This window comes from Danaus plexippus, chromosome 4, assembly GCF_018135715.1.
Source record: "Danaus plexippus chromosome 4, MEX_DaPlex, whole genome shotgun sequence".
NCBI lineage: Eukaryota > Metazoa > Arthropoda > Insecta > Lepidoptera > Nymphalidae > Danaus > Danaus plexippus.
In genome coordinates this window covers 3,073,427-3,098,290 of record NC_083538.1, presented here as the reverse complement: position 1 = coordinate 3,098,290, position 24,864 = coordinate 3,073,427, and the positions used below count along the sequence as shown (strand labels likewise).

Sequence of the window (24,864 nt, the reverse complement as noted above, 5' to 3'; positions counted from 1 at the left end):
ATTTCCTCTTATGAGGATCTCTGTTTACATTCTGCGGATAGAAAGTTTCCATCGGTCAAACTGCAAAACAATGTAAATAATCCGATATATACACACATTATATATTGAATAATTATATTGAGATTAATTTTATTGAATAAAATCTATCCACACATTGTATTTTAAAACACGCAGCAACCGAACAAAGCCGATGTTCTGTGACGAGATCGAAAAACATATGGAATTTAATATAAAATCCTCCTAAATTTTAGGAAAATCAAACATGATATTTTAACATGATTTAAATAATCAATACTATAAAATGCATTTCAATCGAATTTTTCTTTAAACGTCTCAGTCATTCCAAGCTGAGATTCATATAAATAATATAAAGTAATTCAACAGACGCGTGGGATTACAACTTGAGACAAGCTGGATGTCGTGTCCCAGTTCCTTTGCCAATTAAGCCATTGTGCTTTGACTGAAATCATAAATAATGATTCCATATATTTAGATTTTCATATTTGCGCAGAGGGGCCATCTATAAAATTTTGCTTTGAACATTATAATTTCTACATGTAATACTTAATATTGTTAAAATTTGAGAGAAAATTGCCATATTTCTATGTTTTAAGTAAAATATTCATGCGATAAAAAAAACGGTTGAACTATTTGTGGAAAAATATGTTTTGTGCTAGAATATATACATCAATCCTAAAAATCTGACTATACCTTTTGAATCCTACAATAGTTACATGCTTTTGGTACCTTATCTATACTAATATTATAAAGCTTTAGAGTTTGTTTGTTTTTTTCTTAGGACGCTCTAACCTCAGGAACTACTGGTAATTTAAAAAATTATTTCAGTGTTGGATAGTCCATTTATCCAGGAAAGCTATAGGCGATTTTCAAAAAAATTTAAACTCATAAGAAAATTGCAACTTTGTAAACCACGGTGTAAAAACGAATACTTACTTATGCGTGCGCAAAAACTATTGCCAATACAACAAAATAACGTACGACTGGTTTTTAGGTCCTATTATGATGCAAAAATATGTCCCTGGAAGCATATATCATAATTTAGTCACAATATCCACTTTTGGGTTCAAAAAACTACGATAAAGGTGTATCGTTTTATTAATCGTTATCCAAATTAAGCCTTATGTTATCATTTGTTTTGTTTGACATTTATGTAGAAGTAAAATACTTTTTTATTTGATCCCAATCGGACGTTTCGTTTAGAAGCTATCACGAGTATAAGACGCTTAGAATTGGTACGTAATAATTAATAATTTGCCAAAGAGTTTTATTTATGGAACCGTGGAGAAAGACATAGGCTACCTTTTATTCCCACCTCGAATCCCGAATCCCGATCCCAAAACTATACGGTTGGAACCTTAAAATACAGTTCGGGTCCAGTGGGCGTAGGGCTATTTTTTAACTTTCATCCCGATCCCGATTCTAATCCCGATATTAATCCAGACCCCGCCCCGGTACCAAAACCACATGAGTGGAACCATGAAACGATTCAGTGGCCATAGTGGCAAAGAACAGTTCTGATGTTTACGCGGACGGAGTCGGGGGCAAATGCTAATACATTTATATATAACCCAGTTATTTAGTGTCCGAGTAAGCCTAGTAGTAGACAAATTGTGTTAAAATAATCTATATACTTTATACATTAGTCAGCGAAATCTCAATGAGTTTATCTTATTTTAAGTTTAATTTTTTTCATTTTCATACTCCAGATCTAAATACATCGGATTAGATAAGTTGGAGGGCTTAAATTATTAGAACTTCTATACTATATACTATACTACATATAAAAGTATATTAGGTGATTAAAAATATATATTTTGTTTCAGGTATTGCAGTTTAATGAAGTGAAAATGGATTTGGACGACGAGGACTTGCAATCGTTGAATGAAACCAATGACACGCAGTCCGGTTTCGCTGAACCCGAATCGTTGGATGTGATAGTTCCTTTGAGCGTGATATATGCCATTATATTTGTAACTGGAATCTTAGGAAACATAAGCACATGTGTTGTCATCGGTCGTAACAGATCTATGCACACAGCTACAAACTTTTACCTATTTAGCTTAGCGATATCCGATCTTCTCCTGCTTATTTGCGGACTACCGTTGGAAGTGCACAGACTGTGGAACCCACTGTCTTATCCACTAGGAGAAGCGTTATGTATCACAGTCGGTTTGATATCAGAAACATCAGCCAACGCCACTGTGTTGACAATAACAGCGTTCACTGTGGAAAGATATATCGCCATATGCCGTCCATTCATGTCGCACAAGATGTCCAAGTTGTCTAGAGCAGTGAGATACATTATAGCTATATGGATTTGTGCTTTGTGTTCCGCGGTACCTCAAGCTATGCAGTTCGGTGTCGTCTCCTATAAAGAGAACGGTCAGAATATAAGTGCATGTACAGTAAAAGGTCACGGTGTGCACCAAGTCTTTGTTATATCCAGTTTTGTGTTTTTCGTTGCTCCCATGTCTTTGATAACTGTGTTATATGCGTTGATTGGTCTCAAGTTACACACGTCACGGGTTTTGCATCCAGTCAAGAAGTCATCGGTTGAAAGCGGTGACCGTCCTAATGGTACTCCTCGATACAGAAACGGCGCCTCCCAAAGAAGAGTCATTAGGATGTTAGGTGAGACAATAATAATAAAACAAGATACTTGAAGTCAACAGTTAAGTTAAAATGCTGGATGGAATTTGATTTTATTATAGGAGTGTTAATATATAATATTTACCTTGAATATTCACTCAAAACTAAGAACTGTTTGATGTAAAAATTACTTACTACTAAAAAAAAAATATTTTTTTGAATTATAATAATAATAACATATATATTACTTTTAAATAATCACGCATATAGCGTGAGTATTTAAAAGTAATACATAGTGTAACCAATTTATTGAACGTATTTAAATAAATAAAATTAAATATTCTAGAATTATTTGAGCATTTCGAGGTTATAAACAAAATATTTATAAAATAAAGTTTAAGGTTACAATAATGGTAAAGTTATAGAAGTCACATAACGTTAACGTTTAAGGCAAGACCTTGTTATATAATAGTTCCTTGTTCAGATTTGTTTAATCAAATTCACTCAGAAGAACTTTGAAATTAAAAAAAGCAAATTATAAAATCTTTATTATTTACTTGTCAGTGATAAAAAAAATTGATATAAAATCGTAATACCTATTTTGATTATAAGCCTTTGTATAATTTAATGAAGGTTGAAAATTTCCAGTCATATTTTTTTCTTTATGTCCTCGAAAGATATTTTTATATGTGAACTCGAAGGATATTTTGCGACCTTAATAAGAGTAACAAAAGATTATAAAAATGTTCTAAGACGTGTAGTGATGCAAACCGCTTTCAAGAAAAACCCATTTGCAAGTTAATATAAACTAAATCTGCTTTCAAGTTAATTGTTTTATAATTTATAGAATCTCTTAATAACAACTGTCGAACATATCGTCAGTTATATCAAGGGTGGAAAATTATATTTTAATATATGATTTGATATTTTCTATTAGTTTATAAAGTATCTTTTATATTTATTAATAAATTGGAGTTATACAGGAGATCCTCACAGTCCGTAATCTTCTCATTATAACTCTTGATACAAAATTTCCGTCGAACTGTTATTATAATAGTTGAATTTCAAAGCAAATTATGCTTCGCGAAACTTAATTTGGAATGGTGTTCGTGGAAATAAAGACTAGGATGTTTTCAACTTTAAGCCGTTTCAACTCTGACATTATATTTCCAGTTAAAAGAAAAGTATTAAAAAGAAAAGTCACTTTACGTGAGATAAATGCAGAAGCAGAATAAAAATTTGTATAAAAAAGATTAGTTTCAAAGTACATTTATGATTGGGCAGCATTCTAAACATATATACTACAATGTTATCAAAATTACGATTTTGAAACACAATTTTGATGGATCAGTGAACACGATTTATGTGGATTCGTTCCGCCAAAATCGACATCGACGTCGCTTAACAACTCACATATTGACATTTAGAAATAAGGAAATAGAAACAGAACATAATAGATTGAGATTTTAATTGGATGTGTTACAAAAATACATCCTGTACATGATATACACCGAGTGTAAAAATTTCAAAAGTACTTAATGAATAAAATACTTTACCATCAAGTCAGATATTAGTTATGATTGAAAAATTTGTTTTTTAAAATGTACCATATTAGTTTCTAATCGCAAAGACGAATGACGTATATAATAAACGTATTTTCTCTTAATTGAATCTATACATCTTGTAATGGACAATAAAGAAGTGACAAAGGTTTAACTGATTTGTTAATATTAAAGATAAAACGGATAGTAGTTTGCCCGGATGCCGGATAGCGAATATTCGGGTTGTTCCGAAATTTACTCAAAGATATTGGCTTTTGTTTTAAGACATCTCGGAACGATCGCAATGATGACCCGTACATTTAGTGGTCAGTTAATTAAAATCAGTACCCGCAGCTGTCAAGGTTTGCTAGAATTTATTTTTCAGCACCTGGCAGTAGCATTTGCACCAAAAGGCTGCTTTCAGAATCGGATCTGGTTTACGAAGCCTAGCCAAACGGAAAACTGAGTATTCATTCACCACAATTTTTGCCACTTGTCAAGTTTGGGTATTGAATAAAAATAAAAGTTGTCCGTAATTTATTGTAGTATGATTTGCGTCACGTAGAACAATGTGTTTATTGTCATTTTACTATCCGAAATTTGGCCGGATACTGAATTTCTATTCGGCAGGATACCGGATAGTTACCGGATATCCGTCTCATGTCCAGTAACTATACTGACCTTTAGAATGTGTTTTGGCTATATCCCGATGGATTTGGGCTCAAACGAGTTCGAAAATGACATTCATAATTTTCAAGCGGAATTTATCCAAAATGAAGCCAGGAGACAAGCGTTAATCCGTCGATTTAAAATTAATTTACGTGTTGGTTCTCCACAATGCGCTGTCTGTACTGGCCCTGAGATTGCTGTATTAATTTGTCAGTATGTTTACGAGACTATAATTTTTATTGTAGATTACTTTAATCTACTATAAGAGTGACTTTAACTTTTTGCTAAGTAATTTTTAGACTTTACTTGTGACAACCGTTAACCATTACATAAATGAAATTAAGGTACACAATAAAATATTTTTTTATTCCCCTTGTTTGCTTACTTCTGTTTAGTAAGGTTGTCGTTTTGCGATTTTACAATGGCTTTCCTTAAATTTGTTTAGTAAACAATGTTAACCAATGTTAAACAAAGTCCAAAGATATTATTTGTGAAGCAGATCCTTAAGTAAAGATAATTAATTTAAATGTCTGTTATAAATGTTGAAATTAAAAAAAAAACAGGTCACAAGTCTCGGTTTGAATACTATATATAATCTGACTATAAGATAAAGAATAAACAAAATTATGCAAGGCAATTGTAACTTTTATTTTAATTGAAACTCAATTATATTTGAAATATATGAATATGATGCAGAAAAAGTCTTTGAATTAACATGAAATATCGGTTCATAGTAATAATGTTACTGGTTTAGTTTCAATACGTTAAGAATTTTAACATAATTCATAAAAATAATTGAAATAGTATTTTAATATTTTACGTATATCCAAATATTATACAAGAGCCCCTATAACAAACTGAAATCGATAAATTTGTGTTAGTTTATATTGGAGAAGGAAATGCGTTTTTCAACTTCTATCGTATTTAATTGACCTTGGTTAAGAATTCATAAACCTGCAGTTAATGGCGTGTATAAATTTTATTTATGAATTTTATAACATACGTGTGAAATTATTTTAACAGACCTCTTTAGTTAATTCCATAATGTTATTCAAGTTATAAATTAATACAAGCCGTAAAACTATGATTATTCAATGTTGTTAAATTATTGTATAATAAAACTCACATACATTTATGTAACGATTAAAATTAAAAATATTTTTTTGGTTTGTACGATATAGGATGAAAGAAATAAATATGTATGCTTACTATAAGTTTACATCGCCAAACTACACACGAAGCGTTTTTATCTCTTTGAGATGAGTTCATACTATAAGCGAACATTTATGATTGAAAAACTGTAAACGGTCCGTATTATCGTGATTACTAAACTTGTGGTAAGCGTACTATAAATAAACAGTAAATAACTATAGTTTTTTATAGTGAAATCTGTGTTAAATCAATAACTTATTTACAGTCGCAGTGGCGTTGTCGTTTTTCCTCTGTTGGGCGCCATTTCACGTTCAGAGGCTGATAGCGATATATGGCAAGAATATGGAACATCCAACAGACACATTCTATAAGGTAACTATAATTTAAAATAAAAAAAAAATTCCATCCCTCAAAACGCAATTACATAAACAGAATTATTATGGATACTTAGTATTATCATAAATATACATATATATATATATATATAATTATTTATATATATATATATGTTCGATATTAACAAAGTTAATTATAGAATTGAATTGGACAAAAACTCTAAACTTGTTGATTTTTTTATATTGTCTGTGAATATTTTTAATTTCATTTTATATAGAGGGTCATTCAAGTCATTCGTACAAGCAGGTATATATTTACATATTTTTATACAGACAAGGTCGTTGACGTTTATATCAAAAAAACAAATATAGGAATTGAATAATCTGTAGGTTTTTTATGATTTACAACCAAAAAGGTTTCTTTTTATTCTTGCACTATCTGTCATTAGAGTTTACGATTCTCTTAATTAACAAAACCTCTTTAGTTAAAGGTTTACAAGGGACAAATATAAATAGTTTTTAATGACTTATATATATATAAGCAGTACGCTTACTCTATGTTTCGCATCGTCTCACTAAATACGATGTGTTAACGGTTTTTAATATATAAATCTTCATACATTACAGTGATAACGTAGGTCGTTCAGTGTAAATAGGGATGCGCGCTTATGAAATATCTATGCATATTTTTATCTTATTGCACACATTTTATCCGAATCTTGCGTTGAGATTAAATTTATTTAATATTATCGAATAAAATCGTATTATTTAACATTTAATATATCACCCACCTTCGTATTTTATACTAGTTTTTTTAACCACCATAACATAGAAACTAGCAGATGTAAAAAAATTACCATTTTACTAAAAAAAAATATTACTTACAAAAACTTCCATAAGTAAATATCTGGGCATATTTTCTCTAAAATATATTTCAGATGCAGTTTGTTTTGAACATCTAAAATCCGCTAAGTCTTCAGAATCTGTTAATATAAATATCGAAGTGGCGTCCTCTATCCCGGCAAGTTCCGGAATTTAGGTCAAATGAATATTTAATACCATTCAGATGTTATAAATTACAGTTCAGTTTCGTAGTTACTTTAATATTTTGCTGTTATCTATAAATAAAACACATAACTATGCATGTTGGAGGACCTTAACACGAAATCTTTTTTTTTTAATCATTTAAATATTTATAAACGAAGGTCGTATATTTATATCTTGTTCGTTTCTGTTCCAACTCACTATTTTTTTAATAGTATGTTTATATTCAAGGGATTTTTCTTTTCATTGTCCCTTTAAACGTTTCTGATTCTTTTTGTGAGTTGATTTGGCAAAATGAGTAAAATTGAGCCATGCATACGTATTTTTTATTGTTCCTATAAAAAAATAGCTTTAGGATAGAGAGTGTATTATGATTTAAATAAAAAAATAATAATAAAAAAAGATTGTCTGCTAAATAAAATATTGAACGAATATTTCCAAAAGAGATGGCATGTAATAAAAAAAATATTATAGCATTTAATGGCTAGTTACGTAAAATGTGTAGGCATGAAAAATTGAATTGATGATTAAATTATGCATTCATGATAGTTGAATTGCTGGTCAATTCTAAATGAATCTATAAATCTCACATAAAAATAAATTAATATAAGAATTATGTAAGTCATGTTAGTAAACACTTTGGTGGTTATGCCACAAGATTAACATAAATTTAATTTTATATGTCATCTATATAACGTTAATAAACATGTTTTATAACTGTCAAAGAAGTATACATATTAAGATTATTGTATGTTTACAATTTGACACCAGTTACTTACGCTTTTAATTAATTTAATATCACTTGTTTTTGTTATTTAATATATGTTTTTGTGGACGCAGGTGTACATAGTCCTGACGTACGTGTCTGGTGTGCTTTACTTCCTATCCACTTCAATTAATCCGTTCCTGTACAACATCATGTCGAACAAATTTAGAAATGCCTTCAAGGTAAGTCCATATATTTATAATATTGGTTATATCTAGTTAAATTATGTCTGTTTTTAGGCGATGTTCGGTAAACTGGGGATAACATATAATGGACACTAACAACGGTATTTTTTGGTGTATTTCTCGTAAAATTTTCTTTGTGTGTTATACAAATATATTGTGTGCAGAATTGTTTGCAAATTTACGACTTTATTAGTAAAATTAAATTTTTATATACTTAGAGAAATAGTTTCTATAATTTGAAGTTGGATATATTTCAAAAACACATTTTATGTCCTCTAGAGAGAGTGATCTTTATCAAACAGAATATGTGAACGTCGTCCTAAATCGATCAGACTTGAATTCGGCCTCTCAACTAAACCGTAAACTTACATCGTTTTATTTAAATCTATTATCATCCACAATATTTGGAATGAAAATTCAGTTTACTAACTTAAGCGTGCAGATCTGAATTTTAAAAAAAGTTTCAAATTCACGATAAAGTTTTTTATTGTTGATTGTTCATAATGACACATTTCGATAACTTTAAGACCTGAGTTTGTCAATTAATAACACTGTCGGAGTTTTCATTCCCTTTAAATATTATTATTCGTATTTTAAATTATTCGATGATAAGTCGCTATGAAGAGACCGGAGGTTATACTCGTGCATTAGTATATGATAACGTAGCAACCTTCATTTGTGGTCATAACTAATAACATATATTTTTGCTTTAAAACATGTTGTTTACATATAGTATAACTAGTTGTTTACACCTAATTTGAAAAAGTTTTTTTTTATTATAATTAGAAAAAGTTTTTTTACTAAAAAAATAATAACAAAATTTTTCTATTATTAGGTTATAAAAATTGTATAAAATTAATAAATTATTGAATCATCAGACTAAGACTATCAGAGTCTTGTTTATTTTACATAAAAAAAATTTCAACATGTGCGAGTCAGACTCGCCCCTGAAGGGTTCCGTAGCAGCAAGTAGATGACATAATATAAAAGTTATTGTAGTGAGTTGTAACTTTGTTCGATGTTTTATAAAAAAAATAACTTGGTTTTACATAGTGTTTGTATGAACGACAAAGTTGTATATGCGTTTTTTGAAATTGTATTATTTCTTAAAAACTAATAATGATATCTCGTTTAAAACAAGTTTTCGTTGAAAGTTTCCATTGAAATCTACAGCATATATTTTTTTTAAATTTCTCATTGTCTTATTTTAAAAGTTAGAGGGGGGGACCGGACACTTATTTTTCTACTTTGGAAGCACCTTTCTTTCAAAAAATTGATTTTGACGAAAAATGGTTTTAGGAACCTTTATATCTTTTTTAAAGCCCTATCCATAGACACCTATCACGTATAGGTTAGCTGATATTTTTAAATTTATTAATTTTTACAGACAGACAGACATGACGAACTACGGAACTCTAAAAATATTGTTTAATTAATTTTCTAAAAATAAAAATATATAAAATATCCTCTTCGTTCAATTCTACCGAATAGGAAAACAGAAACTATAACCTTAAATGCGCATATGCCAGTTGTGGGAATATTTAATTGAAGCCGAGACTTTTGAAAATTTTTTCGTGTGAGATGAATGATGTCATAGCATTGGGGCGTGGTGTATCAAGTGTATATGTTAAGTCCGTTACTTTAACATTGATAACACAAAAAAGATAACACTCATAGTACTGATAATATTAAATGTTATCATTGGCTTTTTTATAACTTTCATCAAACCGTCATATGTTATATTTTTAGTACACAACATTCCATGTTGTAATAAACATACAATATTATAACAGTGCTCTGTAACAGGTAATGGTAATAAGCAATATTCTCAAAAATGTTTTGATTATAAAATGATGCAATGTAATGATATTTTTTTTTTAAACGACTGGTTTGTTTCCTCTTGAAATTAATATAATTTTTTGTATTTAATATACGGTCGTCGCTTGATTTCAAGGCCGCCTTGAATTCTTGTTTGGTTTTGAAGTTTAAGGTATCAATCAAAGGTTATGAAAGACGATGTTGATATATTATATAACGAAAGTTTGTGAATCATTTGAATAAAATATACATAAAAGAATAGAGACTTTTTGCTAGTACCTACGTTCGCGGACCCGGACATTATAGCTTAATCACACAACATGGCTGCTAGATTAAATGAAAGCAATTAATACATATTAATATCAATAAAAAATATTAAAGTTTGATTCAATGCTAATATTATAATTTTTCATAATATTTTGTTCATTGCAGTCTTTGTAGCTCAAAACATTATACAGATGAGTTTTTTTAAAGTAGAAACTTTTTTAGCTCATAAAATCCTTGTTTATTTGAAAAGTTCATTTAAAGTTATATAATGAGGTTTCAACTCTTGTCGTTTCTACGAATGTCTTGATCAGTTTCGTCATAGTTGTTACCTTGCTAGCTTCCGACGAATATAATACAAGTGACAACAAATGATAATATATTTTGTCTGTTTTTTACTCAATATATATAAATTTAGGCACGATAACTATTACAAAATAAAGCTTATTTTCCATGTGCCTCTGGTTGTCTGTCCGTAACGGCTGATTTGAGTTGATGTTATAATAAGGACTAACTTGAGTTACTTTCATCTATATTTTGTTCTTTCTTAGACGCATATACTTTTCTAAACATGTCCAAACATGAGATATTTGAACTACTAATTTCTTTTTTACCGCATTTCAGTGTAGTATTTTTTTTTGGGTGAACGGTACAATGTATAAAACGTTTTCATTCGCCCACAAAAGAAAAGCCTCCCATTTTTTATATGTCGAAGTTCAGTAACTCTTATTAGTGGGCACAACTGCAATAAATGTCACATTGTAAGTGGGACAGACCGAATCTCTTTGTATTTATTATACAGTTGTTTGTGTTCAGAGTATTTTTGCAATATACAGCGTGCTCGGGAATTGTGATGGAGCTTATAAAATTATTTCTTAACCACGGGATACTTTATAGAAAAGTTTAATTTGACAAGTAATAAGAATATTTATCATCTAGCAAATCAAAAGTTTTGCTCCGAATAAAATGAATAATATTAATAAAACTTGGTTGTATTATATACAAAGATATGATTTCGTTTGATTATAAAAATTTCGTAACTATCACATTAAGGTCGTCCAAGAATTTAATACTCGTTTTAATTTAGTTGTGGAAGGTGTAAAGCGATAATAGTAACATCTAGCTGTTAGTCAATATATACTATACTCTCAACACTACGCTTTTAGTTTATAAACTTATATAGTTTATGCTATATATAAAAAATAAGTATAATGACCGGCTTTAGTCCCGAAACAATATACAGTACAGCATTAAACTCTAGGAGGCATAATATTTGGTGAACAAAAACCTTTCCAATAACAGTAAAAAAAAAAGAAATTTTTTTACAAAGTAGTCCGATAAATTCAGGACTTTTTGTAAGTTTAGTAATTAGTTATTACATGTTTTAAAATATCAATTACAATTATTTTCCTATATTTGATTTATGACATACTATGTAATTATTTTTCGGCAATTTTTTTTTATAGATTTTTTCTATAATTCCTTAGACGACGTTTACAATTTTTCTTCTAATAATTGTAAAGTAACGTGTAAGTAAATGGGTTAAAAGGAGAAGATACGAATCCAAAATATATTAAATTCTTTCAATGTTCATAGAAATAGATTTGATTTAAGGGGAGGTACTACAAGTCCAAGGTCACAATTGCTTACAGGTGATAATATTAAATCAATAAACAGGCAGGAAAAGTGTCATAACCGAGACAGGGCGCTGATTAATAAACTTGTCATAATTGTGTCATAAAAAGTTGAGTAAAATATAGTATATGTCGCTGAAGAGAACAAATAAGCCATAGCAAGAAGGCTTTTACTATTCATATTAAAACTTAATATTCAATATTTACCCAGCGAACTTTTAAAGTTAGTTTCCAAACTGTGATTACTGTTTTGAAAGTTCTATATGAGCCGGTGGTAATAACGAATACTTTAATATCTATTAGGTAATTAAGAACAGTATTTGGAATTGGTTTTTGGGATGTTTTTGCCTATTATCACATATTTTTTTATCTACTGAGGCAGTTGCTACAGCCGTATTTGGATCGATAAATACCGAGGCTAGAAGTTTTCTCATAACTTAAATATCTTTTCAAGTTCACAACAAGTAATGGGAAAATTTTCGGAGACCTTTTTTTATGTCTTCTCTGTTGCAAGATCCAATTACTCTTGAGCAGATACGTATATTTTGTATCAATTAAGTTATATTTTGAAATTTTATTTAGAGACAGTCTAATAATTAAAACCAAAGAAATCGAAGGCTCTCACAAGCGTTTTTTCATTGTTTTCCATCATAAGTGGAAACTTATACCGTGTAGGTACGGTAGGGCCTTTCAATTAGTCTTGGCTGTTTACTTACCGTCCTCAAACAACATTGTTTCTACGGTAAGATATAATCAATTCCATGCAAAATATAGGATATCATTCATATATATATTCCTATAACTCCGAATAATAATCAAGTTCTTTGTTGATAAGTGTAGTAGTTTTATTTTATGTTAATCACAATTCAAAAAGTTATTCATTCCAGCTTTTACTCGTATACACATATAATATAGATCATATTATTAATATTCTTATTTGTAAAAATATTCTGAGAGTATTAATTTTCAATAAGTTCTTAACAAAATAGAAAGTGTTTAAACTTTCGGAATAAAATATTCTGTTTATTGAATTCAAAAGAATTCTAAATAAAATCAATGAATATCAAATTCACTTTCCAAAAATTAAATAGTGAGCGGAAAAATACGTGTCAAAAGGTTAATCCTATTACACTTTTAATGTGTATTGAAATATACATAGTATTATTTTAAATAAAACTATGTATATCAAATTATTTATTTATTTTAAATAAAACTAATGGTTTTCGGATTTACGACGCAAATTTTATTATTTTAAAAACTACATATTCCCGACGTTTACTTTACTTTTCAGCAACCGTGATCACAGTTACAAAATCACGAATCAAAAATATTAGTTTTATTTAAATGAATACTCGCAAAAGTCTTAGATCTCATTAAATTTATTTTAAAAATAATGAAGAAACGGAATTTTAACCAACTTTAAAAAAGGAGGAGGTTTCTCAATTCGACCCCCTATTTCTTTTATGTTTTCGCGGAACACTCCGTCATTTAAGAACCAATTTTGATGGTTCTATTTTTGTATCAAAAGAGATATCTCTGAGATGATCCAATCTTATCATTGTATATTGAAATCAGGATACAAGGATCCTTCGAAATTCGAGGGAGGGGTAACTTGTTTATTTTAGGTGATTAGTGCTTGACTGTCATTTTACCCCTTAGAAGTTGGAAATGAAGTCGTAGTTCAACCTATAATTTCCGTAACAGCCTAAAAATCTTTGAAAATCATATAAAAATACTACCTGCTCTCCACGGTTTAACCTGTTCTTTCCATTCTTCTGAGATTTATTGGAAAAAACTAAGAAGAATTTAACCAAATTGGTCCATAGTTTTTGAATTTGTTCGTTTCAAGTAGCCGTCATCATACGAGAAGCATCTTTAGGTCCTGGGTCTATTAGATCACTTAAAGTAATAATATAAAAGATTTTTTTTACACAACTGACTACATGTACCGAAAAATTCACGTTAAAAAATAATTTACTTACAATAAAATAATAGCTATCTTGATTGACATAATCAGCAATCATAAACGAATTATGTCATAATTTTGTAGTCAACGCCAATTTAATGGTAAAGAAGCCATCCAATATTGAATTATTGAGTACACATAATATTATTGGATATGTGAAAATAGTTACAGACTTATTAAATTATTGGATTTAATTATTTAAAAATATTATGTTCCATAATACTGTTTTACAAACTAATAAACAGTTGCTACAAATTATGGCAAAACACCGAATGCAACTTTTTTATATTGTAACTTCTAAATATTAAAGACCGTCGATATTTGACCGTAAATAAATGATATTTCAAGTTCAATACTAATAGACATGTTGTTATTTTTGACATTTAGTAGCAACTACTTGTTTTGTAAAAAAAACATTCAAAAATCTTTTAAGCACCGCATGCGCCCCGCTTCCAAGTTCCAATTCTCGTATGATCAAATTCGGAATCTGGATAAAAAGTAGCCTAAATTACATTACTTTTTGTTACATCAGCTACCTGCCAAAAAAAGTTCTGTCAAAATCGGTCTAGCCATTTTAGAGATTAGACGGAACAAACAGACAGACACACAAAACAATTTTTTTTGGTTTATATACCATACCATATGCATGTAGTTAAAAATGTTAATTTCAATTTTACATACAGACTCCAATATTATTTATGTTATATGTTCCGTTTGACGTAAGAAGTCCATAATGAGAGTACTTCGCTGTCTTCGCTTCGCATGGTCGCTAGATGTCGCTACTAATAATCGGTAATGGATTACGGGTCACCCTTCCCATCGTTTGCAGTCCGGCCGGTAGACTAGCTTTTAAACATAAGCCACCAATTTCTACATAGTTAGACTCATAATGCATTGCACCAGGAAGATATTACTGGGACTTCGGACGTCATTGGAAACATCAAACATAATACAAACTTTATCGTGAAGGTAAAATTGTTATATTATATCTGCATTTTTTGGTAAATTATGTATTTTTCAAAGTCATAACACTGTGTGTGTAATGAATATATTTTACATTATTTAATGTGTTTTAAATTACTTTATCTAAATAATAACTTCGTGCATTCTATATCAAATTTGACTGGTAAATTCTACGTTCATCCGTTTGCCTAATCCCCTTAAAATATTAAATAGGTATTGTTTCACGTATTAATTTTGAGTTAACCTAACAGATTAACTAAAAATATGACATTTAAAAATAAAATATTCTAAATTCAAATTAAACCATTTGAATATAATATCAATCAACCTATATCAGGACTGGTTATAATAGGTTAATACACTTTTAACGATGTAGGAACTTAATTTCAAATTCCGTCAGATAAAAGCTATAATATATTAAATTGAAAGGACTCACAAAATCATGATTAAATTTCTTATTATATTCTGATCAACTGAATACGTGTCACTTTGATGGAAGTAAATTCATTGAATTCATTTTTATTTTTTTTTCGAAGTCTCTTTCCGTGATAATATGCTGGTTATTTCTCGAAATAAATATTTCTATGTCCAATTATAGTTTCGATAAATATTATCGTTATTTTGTTATAATGAAGCTGTTTCATTTTAATCTTTTTATAAGCATTGATAAAACATAAGCATACATTTAAACATTTTGTGGTTTTAGAAATTACTTTGAAATATTTAAAAAAAATATTTGGTCGAGAAAATAGGCAGCGTTTTTAATGTTAACTTAATAATTGTAAAGTGTGCTTAATAGTAGATAAAATTTGCAAGAATAAATTTTATTTTAATCTGTATATTAAAATAATTTACATACTACGAGTGAATGACAAAGACTGTAATGGTTACATAGCTGCAGCAAGCTATTTCAATCGTCATATTTGATTTCCCCACTCCGTGGACTACGTAATGCGACTTGCGATAGATGGAACTAAAAAATCAATTCATAATAGGATAAATTATTTTAAAACATAATTACCTTATGTTAACTGTACTATGGGCCTAATAAAAAGGTAAATTGTGTGTATGTTCCTTTTGTTTTATACATAGCTCTTGTGTAACACATCACGGTTTAAGGCTCACGTGCTTATTGTCTTACTTAATTTGTACTTATCACAGGTAATAAAAGCCGTAATGGGTTGACATGAGTTTGTTCTGTTTTTGTACGTCTGATACGCGTAACTTGTGTGGAATTCATTATTTTTTATGCAGTCAGTAGTTAACATGTAAAATGTTGATCTGGGCTATTATATATTAACATTTATTCTATAACAAATTATCCTTCAATAATAAATGAATATAATTTTGGTTTATAAATAATACAGCCATTATTGAGGCGAATTAATTAATCATTTTCTTCAATTAAATAGCCCGAAATCATTTTAATCTTTTTTTTTTTTAATTTTAAATTAATTTCAGATGTATACGGTGTAATTAAAACATATTAACTTATGAAAATCTGAATACAAAGATTTTATTATAAGTAATAAACATTACAACGCATGTTTAATGAGAAAAAATCTTTAATTTAATAATTGCTATTAAACAAATAAATATAAAGGAATAACGAAGCTGTATCCATTTACCCTGCTTCCTATTTTGTTGTTTTGTGTACAGCTCTTTGTTTTTTATGATTTATTTGAAAGTTGTTAATCAGGTCACAAGACTTTGAAATCTTTATTTCTTTATGAGTAAAATTTGTATTGTAACTATGCTATATATTTAAATTATGTTTTGATGTCGTTTTTTGCATTTATACTTTGGAACTTTTAAAAGTCCCATTCGTTTGTGGACTATCAAAATGATTCAGCGTTTAGGGTAAGCGCGGTTGGAATGTTAGATAAAATTTAATTTTTTAATCAAATTTGGACGCCGGGAATTATTCATGACATATTTCTGTGGCTCTAGCTTTTCAGCTATTTTCTTTACGTCCTCGATAAAAACTTGTTATCATAGAGGAACATTTGCTTATCGGAATGCGAATATTATGTTTGTGGGGAGTTGTTACAACTTAAAGTTGATAAATAGTTGTATTAATAGCGTTTACTTATTAATAAATATTTATTTATAATTTTAATTATATATTAATTTATTTAATAATACGGTCAAAAGTAACAATTTCATAACTAATATTGCTATAATATTTTTTACGCAGCATTTACACGAAAGTCCCAGTCTTCTGTTTAATCGTGTTCTGTCGTAAATTCCCTTAACCAAAACTTTTCCGTATAAGGCCAATATTTTACAAGAGCATGTCGTCGTAGGCAATTTTGCGTTTTGTTTATCGTTTAGCCCCCGTAAAGAATACAGGGGCTTACAGAATTTAGCTATGAAATCAGAATTTTACATTTGTGAATAAGATATGTTAACGTATGTGAAATATTCTGTGTTTAGTTACATGTGTATGTATAGTTATGATTTTATTTCCTATAATAGTAAAATTTTATTCAGCTTAATATATCGTCGGATCAATTTCTAGAGATGATTGTAATAAATAATAAACAATTAGTTTTAGTCCGGTCAATATAGGCATTCAAAATAACAAAAGTTGCCGGAGAGCCAAATATATGTAGGTGGAGAGCTGGGGTTTAACATTACAAATACAGTTTTAAAAATCCCTACGAAAGTTATTCAGGGTCAAAGGACATGATTTGAGATTTTTGTATTTTTCTCGAAAGCAGTAGGCAAGTTTTATATATGAAAAAAAAAAACAAAACAAAGTTGTAGATCTTAAAATTCTGTAGAAAGATGGTTCTAAATTTTTTTCCCAAAAGTTACCATTCATGAGATATCATTATTCTAAGAATCACAGTATATGCACACATTTCCACGTGACTTGTGAGGGAGTGTACTCGGCGCAATTTTTTACCGTTGTTTCTTCTGTAGGCCTGTTCCATTTCCATGATAATTTGAAGGTAACATGTCATGACAATTTTAGGATAATTTTCAATTTCTTCCTCTTCCTTTTCCTCTTACACGATGTTCAAAAAATGTTCAAATGTGGCCGAGTGATTGGTCTTGTCATTAAAATCACAGGAATCTTTTTCTCTTGAATTCAACTAGACATTTAAGCGAGACTGACCTTGACAATTGGTACACGCTAAAAAACATTCACCCAACTTTTTTACAGCCACTATTATCACTAAAACGTTTTTGGCAGTTGCAAAAAATGTATTGAAGAGTTTTTCTGATAAATGGAGTAAAATTTTAATTGGCTCTAGAGTGTTATCTACCTTTATTCCAATCCCAGTCTTCGGGGTTCGGTTGATAGCCTAGCCATGTTTCGATATTCTATAGTAGACTCGATACGAGTGTTGGATAGCAGATGTCGATGTTGGAGGAAGGCATGACAGTTGCACTTGTTTCTTGTTTCGCGTATATTTAAAAAAAGTTAAGATATCTGACTATCTATTAAATAATTTCAGCATAATATAAAATATATATAAGAGAGTTTTCTTGTTTTAAGTGACTGGTATAATATATACAGGTGTCTTATGTGTATATCATGTATACTGTGAATCTCAGTATCGCTAATTTTCATGAATCGTGACTTCTAGGAAAAAAATATTAGACTCATTTACGTACAAATTTTTAAGATCATCGACTTTGGTTTCAAATTTTTTCTTTTGAGAAAAAATATCATTTTCGTGAAAATTTTCAAAGATGTAAAATTTTGACTTTGACCCCGAATAACTTTTGTAGCATACAGAATCGATGGGGATTTAAAAAAAAAAAATCTGTAATGATAAACCACAAGTCTCCACCTATATTTGGCTCTCCTTGAATGTTCGTTGTTTGACCGCTATTTGTATGTCTGAATTGCCGGTCTATTAATTTTATTTTTTGTTCGGATAAATTAATAGCAATGTCATATTTGCTAATTGGTAGAAACTACTTCTACCCTACAGACTCGGAGACGACTATTTCCATTCTGCATTTGGACAGCAATTAATTACTCTATTTGATGGATACGCATTTCATTTTATGTACAGAGTAAATCATATAATTAAGCTTTAATTGTTTATTTAATTACTTGTATAAAAAAATTATAAAGATTCCTCATACTTACTGTTAGTTACATTTGAAGTTGCTATTTTTTTTTTAATTTACGAATTTATAGGACAAGAATTTATTTAGGGACTTAACGTCCTGCACTTTAACGTTTAATTAACACTTTGTAAATATTTTTTTGTCTAGCAACTAAATACTCCTACACATAATCTGTTAACTAATAAATATATTTATAAAATAAAACCACATGTATATGCACCTCTGTTTGATAACTCTTCTAATAAATTTTACAATTGCACAGCCTTGAAACTTGATATTATAAAACCGGTTTTTACGAAACATATTTTAAATTAATAAAATATAATTAAATACTAAATATAATTATATTTTATACGTTTCCAATGTAAGGGTTACCATAGTCAAAGACTTGATTCAATTGTCATTTATTAAATACTTCAGTTTTTGTGACAACCAATCAGAATTTATTCTTTGTTATGCTAAATTGTTTTAAGAATGCGGTTGAATTCTTTTTAAAGTGAAATCATTATTACAATATTTAAAAAAAATTCATTCATGCAATGCTTGCCGCATAATACAGTTGATAAAGAATCAGACGTTAGGAGTAAAGACAAAGCGTTTGACATAGCGGCCGAGGCTGCAGAACAGGGTCTAACCTCATCTAATCTCTATGGTCTAGTCTATTGTTAGTGGAGTCTCAATTATAAAACTCACTTAACACTCAAAACTTTCAAACACTTATACCTCTGGGAGTGACATAGAGAGACCGGAGTAGGAAACAAATATCGAGGCGACCCGTACACTCGCCGGGGTAATCAGGCATTCGGCAAACTAAATTTATTATTATTTAATTCATTACATTTTATAATCCTGAGATAAAATATTTTTATTAAACATAAAACTGGATTCCTTTAATAATATCGTGACTAAAATCTTTTATATTATGATATTATATTTGTAAATTATTTAACGTTATGAAGATTAGAGATGAAGAAGGAGATCAGGTTTTGATTTGATTGTTAGTGGCTATGTTTTAACTTTTTCAAAGAGTTTTTTTATATCACAGTATAAGATTATGTAGCAATGATTTTTGTTTTTCTTTAATATTATCCTACAGTTTTACTATAAACGGTTTAAATTTATGACGTAAAGCTTCATACTCTTTTGTTTTTGTTAAATTTATTTAATTTCTTATATTACTCCTGTGATACTCGTTTATTGTACATTTTTTATAACTTCTTTCTTACATACGATACAAAAGGGTCTGCTACGATTAAAAAGTTAATTGAATTAACAGTGTGTATGCAATTTTTTATATATTTATATTGTAAAAAAAATCTTTCTCTAGGTTTAAATCGAGCACTGGTAGGGAATTTAAAAATCATTTAAATGAAATGATGCCATGCCAGATGCCATCTCGCCTGCCCGTGATCACGGTTGCTGAACAGTAACAGAAAAGTTTTTTTTACAAAAATAAATCACGCGTAGTTTATCCGGAAAATATTTATTTAAATGAATATGAATATTAATGAATAAAACTCGCGAAAATCTTGGATCTCATAACTTAAAAATCAATTAAAACATTTGGGTGGTGCAATATATTTATATTTTTGATAGTAGATAAATGGTATTTTTACCATTACTAGAATTCTTCCGGACATGTTTTCTATAAAGCAGTCTATGAGACTACACTATTTTGTATGTTAAATAAGTAACCAGGTTTTAAATCAACCTGTTGTCTTGTCTTTTTTCTTTATTTAGTTCTACGTTACGTAAGATACAAATAGACAGTGCAAAAGAAGTTTCATTAAGTGCTTATAAAGTACCTTTATTAAGAGTATTTGCTATTCCATATCAGCCTTATTATAAATTTCTATTTACGGGGACTGTAGGAATTGTTTCAATAGAATGTTATATTTCTGGAAATTGTACAAATAGCAAAAGCCTTTTCCTTTTATTAAGGTTGATCAAAATAAGTACTAAAGACCTTAATCCTTCGATAAATCGTCGCCGACGAATTACGTATTGAGATAAAATCTATTTGAGACAAAAATAACATTGTAGCTATTACTGTATCTTAAGCAATTATTCTATTAAGAAATACGTCATTGTGATTAGCCTTTAATAACTAAGTCTGAGAGCTGTAGTTCTAAAGGCGTAAAATTTCTGTTAGTTTTTAATAATTTTTATTGTATTTGTATACAATAAAAAATTTTGTTCGCCTAAAAACGTCTGCGTAATTTTATTATAGTGTGTATGATTTGAAATTGAACTGACATTTTGCTTCATACAGTTTTTATGTAAAGTATTTAAAAATATCTAATAAAATATATTTTAAGTGCTTCACTTTTATAATTGCACGAATTCTGGTGGAAAACGGATATTTTCCTAACATTCAATAAAGGGTGCTGTTTTGGAATGTTCCAAAAAAATACACTCGCACACATTCAGGTGTTTTTTTTTTTAAACTTTGTAAGTATAAATCTGGAGTATAAATAATGGATAAAAGATACACAAGATATAGCGAGTGCTATTATAACAATATAATATAATATCACTATATATAATAACTTGAAAATAAATAAACTTTGGTTATATTTGGTTTAGAATTTTATGTTTCTTTTTTTATATTTTTATTACGTTTAATTTAAAGAATAAGTAAGATATTATGACTATTTTGTTAACTCCTAATTCTACTTTTCCTGTTTACGAACTATTCGTATTATAACAAGTTGTACTTCACTTCCTGTGTGTAGCCAAGTGTGGCAGTGGAAAAACACATTGTTATTTAGGAGATATTTGAAGGAAGAAAATTGAAGAAATTTTTTCTTAATTAAATTTATTCATAATAAATGATTTTACTGTAATTGCCAATAAGATTAATCGATATTCAGCTAATATCAAAATATAATCTGATGTTACACAACATTATTATTGTTTTACGTAAAGTGTTTTGTATGTAAAAGTATTTTTATTTAGAATTCCAAGCACGAGTATTACGATTTTCAGTATGAGGTCGCGGGTAAGGGACAACCTTCGACCTTATTGCCTAGCAAGGTCGGCTATAAATCTGAACTACTTCTTGGCGATAATGCTATTTTCTGTCCGATAACTACCCTCACAACAATTTCCGACTAAATTTTATTAAAATATTTTGTTAAATAAACGGATATTTTGTCTGACTTCACTAGTTTAGTATTTATATTTTAAGACAAGACCCTTCAGTGTTATCATAATTATTAATTAGTTTCACATTCCACTTAATTAAGAATACTCGTATATCTGTTATTGGGCGGTAAGTCACATAAATAAAAAAGATGAATAATTATCTTGTATTATTAAACATTTCTGTGAGTTTAGATCCGGTTGTTAGATGTTTTTTTTTGTTGTATAACATCAAAGTATTCTTAATCATACTAAAATGACCCTCATAAACATTTTAATAACACGCATTCAAAGGAATATTCTCATAACCGGCACTTATTTGTAGCTAAAAAAGTTAATTCGACAATATTTGTTGCCGCATAGCAGTCATTATGATTATAGTTTAGTTATGTTAGAAATATTTTTTAAAGTAACACAAATTAATGCTTAAGGAATTTTAATTATGGTTTAATTTTTTTTACAGCCTTAAATAAAAATATTTCAAATAAATTAACTCAAAAGAGTTGTTCATTGATACTATAGTTTTAAGATAACTAACAAAATATGTATGTACTTTACCCTAAGTGTAGACGTACTTTTAAATTTGGTCCATCTGAGCCATAAAACTGTTTTATATAATATATATATGTAAATTTTTGTGGGGAAATGGAAAAATTATTGCTAAAAGAAATTGAGTAAGATAATAATGATTAATTTGAGTACTGTATGTTTTATTTGAACAGATGACGTTGTCTATGTGGTGTAGTCGCCGTGACAGTACCAGGTTGGAGAGGACTTACAGTGCTCTGTTGGCCCAGAGACAACGTGCTGCTCCAAGAGCTGTCCAGCGACCACGTTTACTGAGACGTCTCTCCACTGCCTCATCACAACTGTGCGTTGCGCCGCCCCGAGCGCAGGTTAGGTCAGGAAGTAAATTTCAGTTTTTTTGGTTTAGTTTGATATCTTTTTCATTTATTTTTCTTTTAATGAGATCTAGTTTCATTTAAATATTTTTATTTTGTTTTTAATTCATTAATTAAATCTGATTATTATGAAGATTTCGTATTCTAATTAACTGCTTGTAATAAAAACAAGGAGTTGGTTTTCTTTTGTAATCACCGCTTTTGTTACAAAATAAAGATATTCATAATATTTGTTAATGTAATACGTGAGATCAGGTAATGTTATATTTTTTAAATATGTATATGAGATCTAAGGTTCGGAAAGAAAAATGACATTGTAACAGACATATACATTCATGTGTAATAAATACATTAACATATCAAAATAAGAACCATCAAAACATTTACACTTATAACATGAGTTGTTTACGTTAAAATTTCAGAAATACCAAAAATATTTGCCTACAAAATAAAGTCCATTATTTTGTTGTTTTCTTGATTTGATTACATTATATGATATCCTTAGTCCTGAGCATACATCTATAATTTTATTATCTCACATTTAAATTATAACTAATAATCTTTTCACATTTTTTTTTTATAACATATAGAATTTTTACGCGTAAATTGTTACTTTAAATCCATTGTATTCAGTAATCAACAATAACTTTGACAAATTCTAGTCAATTGAATCGTTAGTAACCACTGAAGTATTTGTTTGATGAACATTAAGTTTCCGTATGCTTATTCCAAGTTGACCTCGTTACACTTCATACGGAGCGTTAGTAGTTTGTCACTCACAAATCTTCGCACATATTTTGTAGCATTACCGTATGTCGTTAAATGAGAAACGCTACGTGCAACGACCTTGTAAACTTATGCTCTGATAGCAGCTTTATTTATTAATTTTCGGGATTATAAAGTGCTTAAGTAGATGGTAGTTTCCTGTGACATCATATTTGAAGTGCAAACTGAATGGCTCCAAGTGTTTTTTTTTTCTTAAATCTTACTAGAACCTCCTTTCATAGAAGTCATTTTAAATATCTAGTGACAATATTTTAAATTAATATTTCATCTCTCATTTCCTTTATGAATTGACGACTGATTGAATGTCAAGTCATTTTAGAGTGTCTGTTTCTATATTATTTTAGGTAAAGAATATAAGATATTTCCAAATAAATTTCATCATATCTACGATAGAATAATTCTTTAAGAATTCACAAAACGAAAATATGTACGAGGAAAATGTTTTTTACTCATTATTATTGAGGAAGTAAGAAATTGGGCGATGAATGAATTATGTAAATGATTGACCTTCAACTATGCTGCTCTAAATTCATTATAATACCAATACACGAAATTTTATTCGACATCCATTTTAATAAATTACAATATAAATAAATTTAAAAATTACTTTCTGTTTTACATTTATGTGTGGATTTCACCTTTTTTTACGTCCTTGAGCTTTGATTTGTATGACATTGAATTTGGAAATAGTTTTCATCGTTAGGTGAGTTTTTAATGCCATCGAATTGAATACTAACTTTTTTTAACATCTTATGTTACAAGTGGCGCCATCTGTGTCGTACTAATTATAACTAATATTCCTTAGAATTATTCTTATGACTGATTATAATTAATTACAATACTGGCCTATTGTAATTTTGTACTGGCAACATTTAAGTATCAACTTGTATTTGAAAACTATAAATACTGTCTTCAGTCATTTCGTAGGACATTACTGGAAGTAACGCTGAAAATTAAAAATCAAGACTGAAACTGTACCACGAACACGTATTT

At 29.0% G+C, this 24,864-nt stretch overlaps 1 protein-coding gene across 3 annotated transcripts in view; it reads left to right on the top strand.

Annotated features, from left to right (window-relative positions):
• Nucleotides 1-24,864, top strand: part of LOC116768759 (pyrokinin-1 receptor-like) — a 36,475-nt gene that overhangs the window by 7,553 nt on the left and 4,058 nt on the right. Inside the window, exons 2-5 of one of the 3 annotated variants that reach the window (XM_032659565.2) lie at nucleotides 1,845-2,652; nucleotides 6,238-6,344; nucleotides 8,192-8,299; nucleotides 22,906-23,079. In XM_032659565.2, coding sequence (XP_032515456.2) covers nucleotides 1,869-2,652; nucleotides 6,238-6,344; nucleotides 8,192-8,299; nucleotides 22,906-23,079 — 1,173 coding nt within the window. In that variant the 5' untranslated portion in view covers nucleotides 1,845-1,868. Of the gene's footprint in view, nucleotides 1-1,844; nucleotides 2,653-6,237; nucleotides 6,345-8,191; nucleotides 8,300-22,905; nucleotides 23,093-24,864 lie in introns of all 3 variants that reach the window. The other 2 variants (XM_032659567.2, XM_032659566.2) reach the window with 2 other exon arrangements.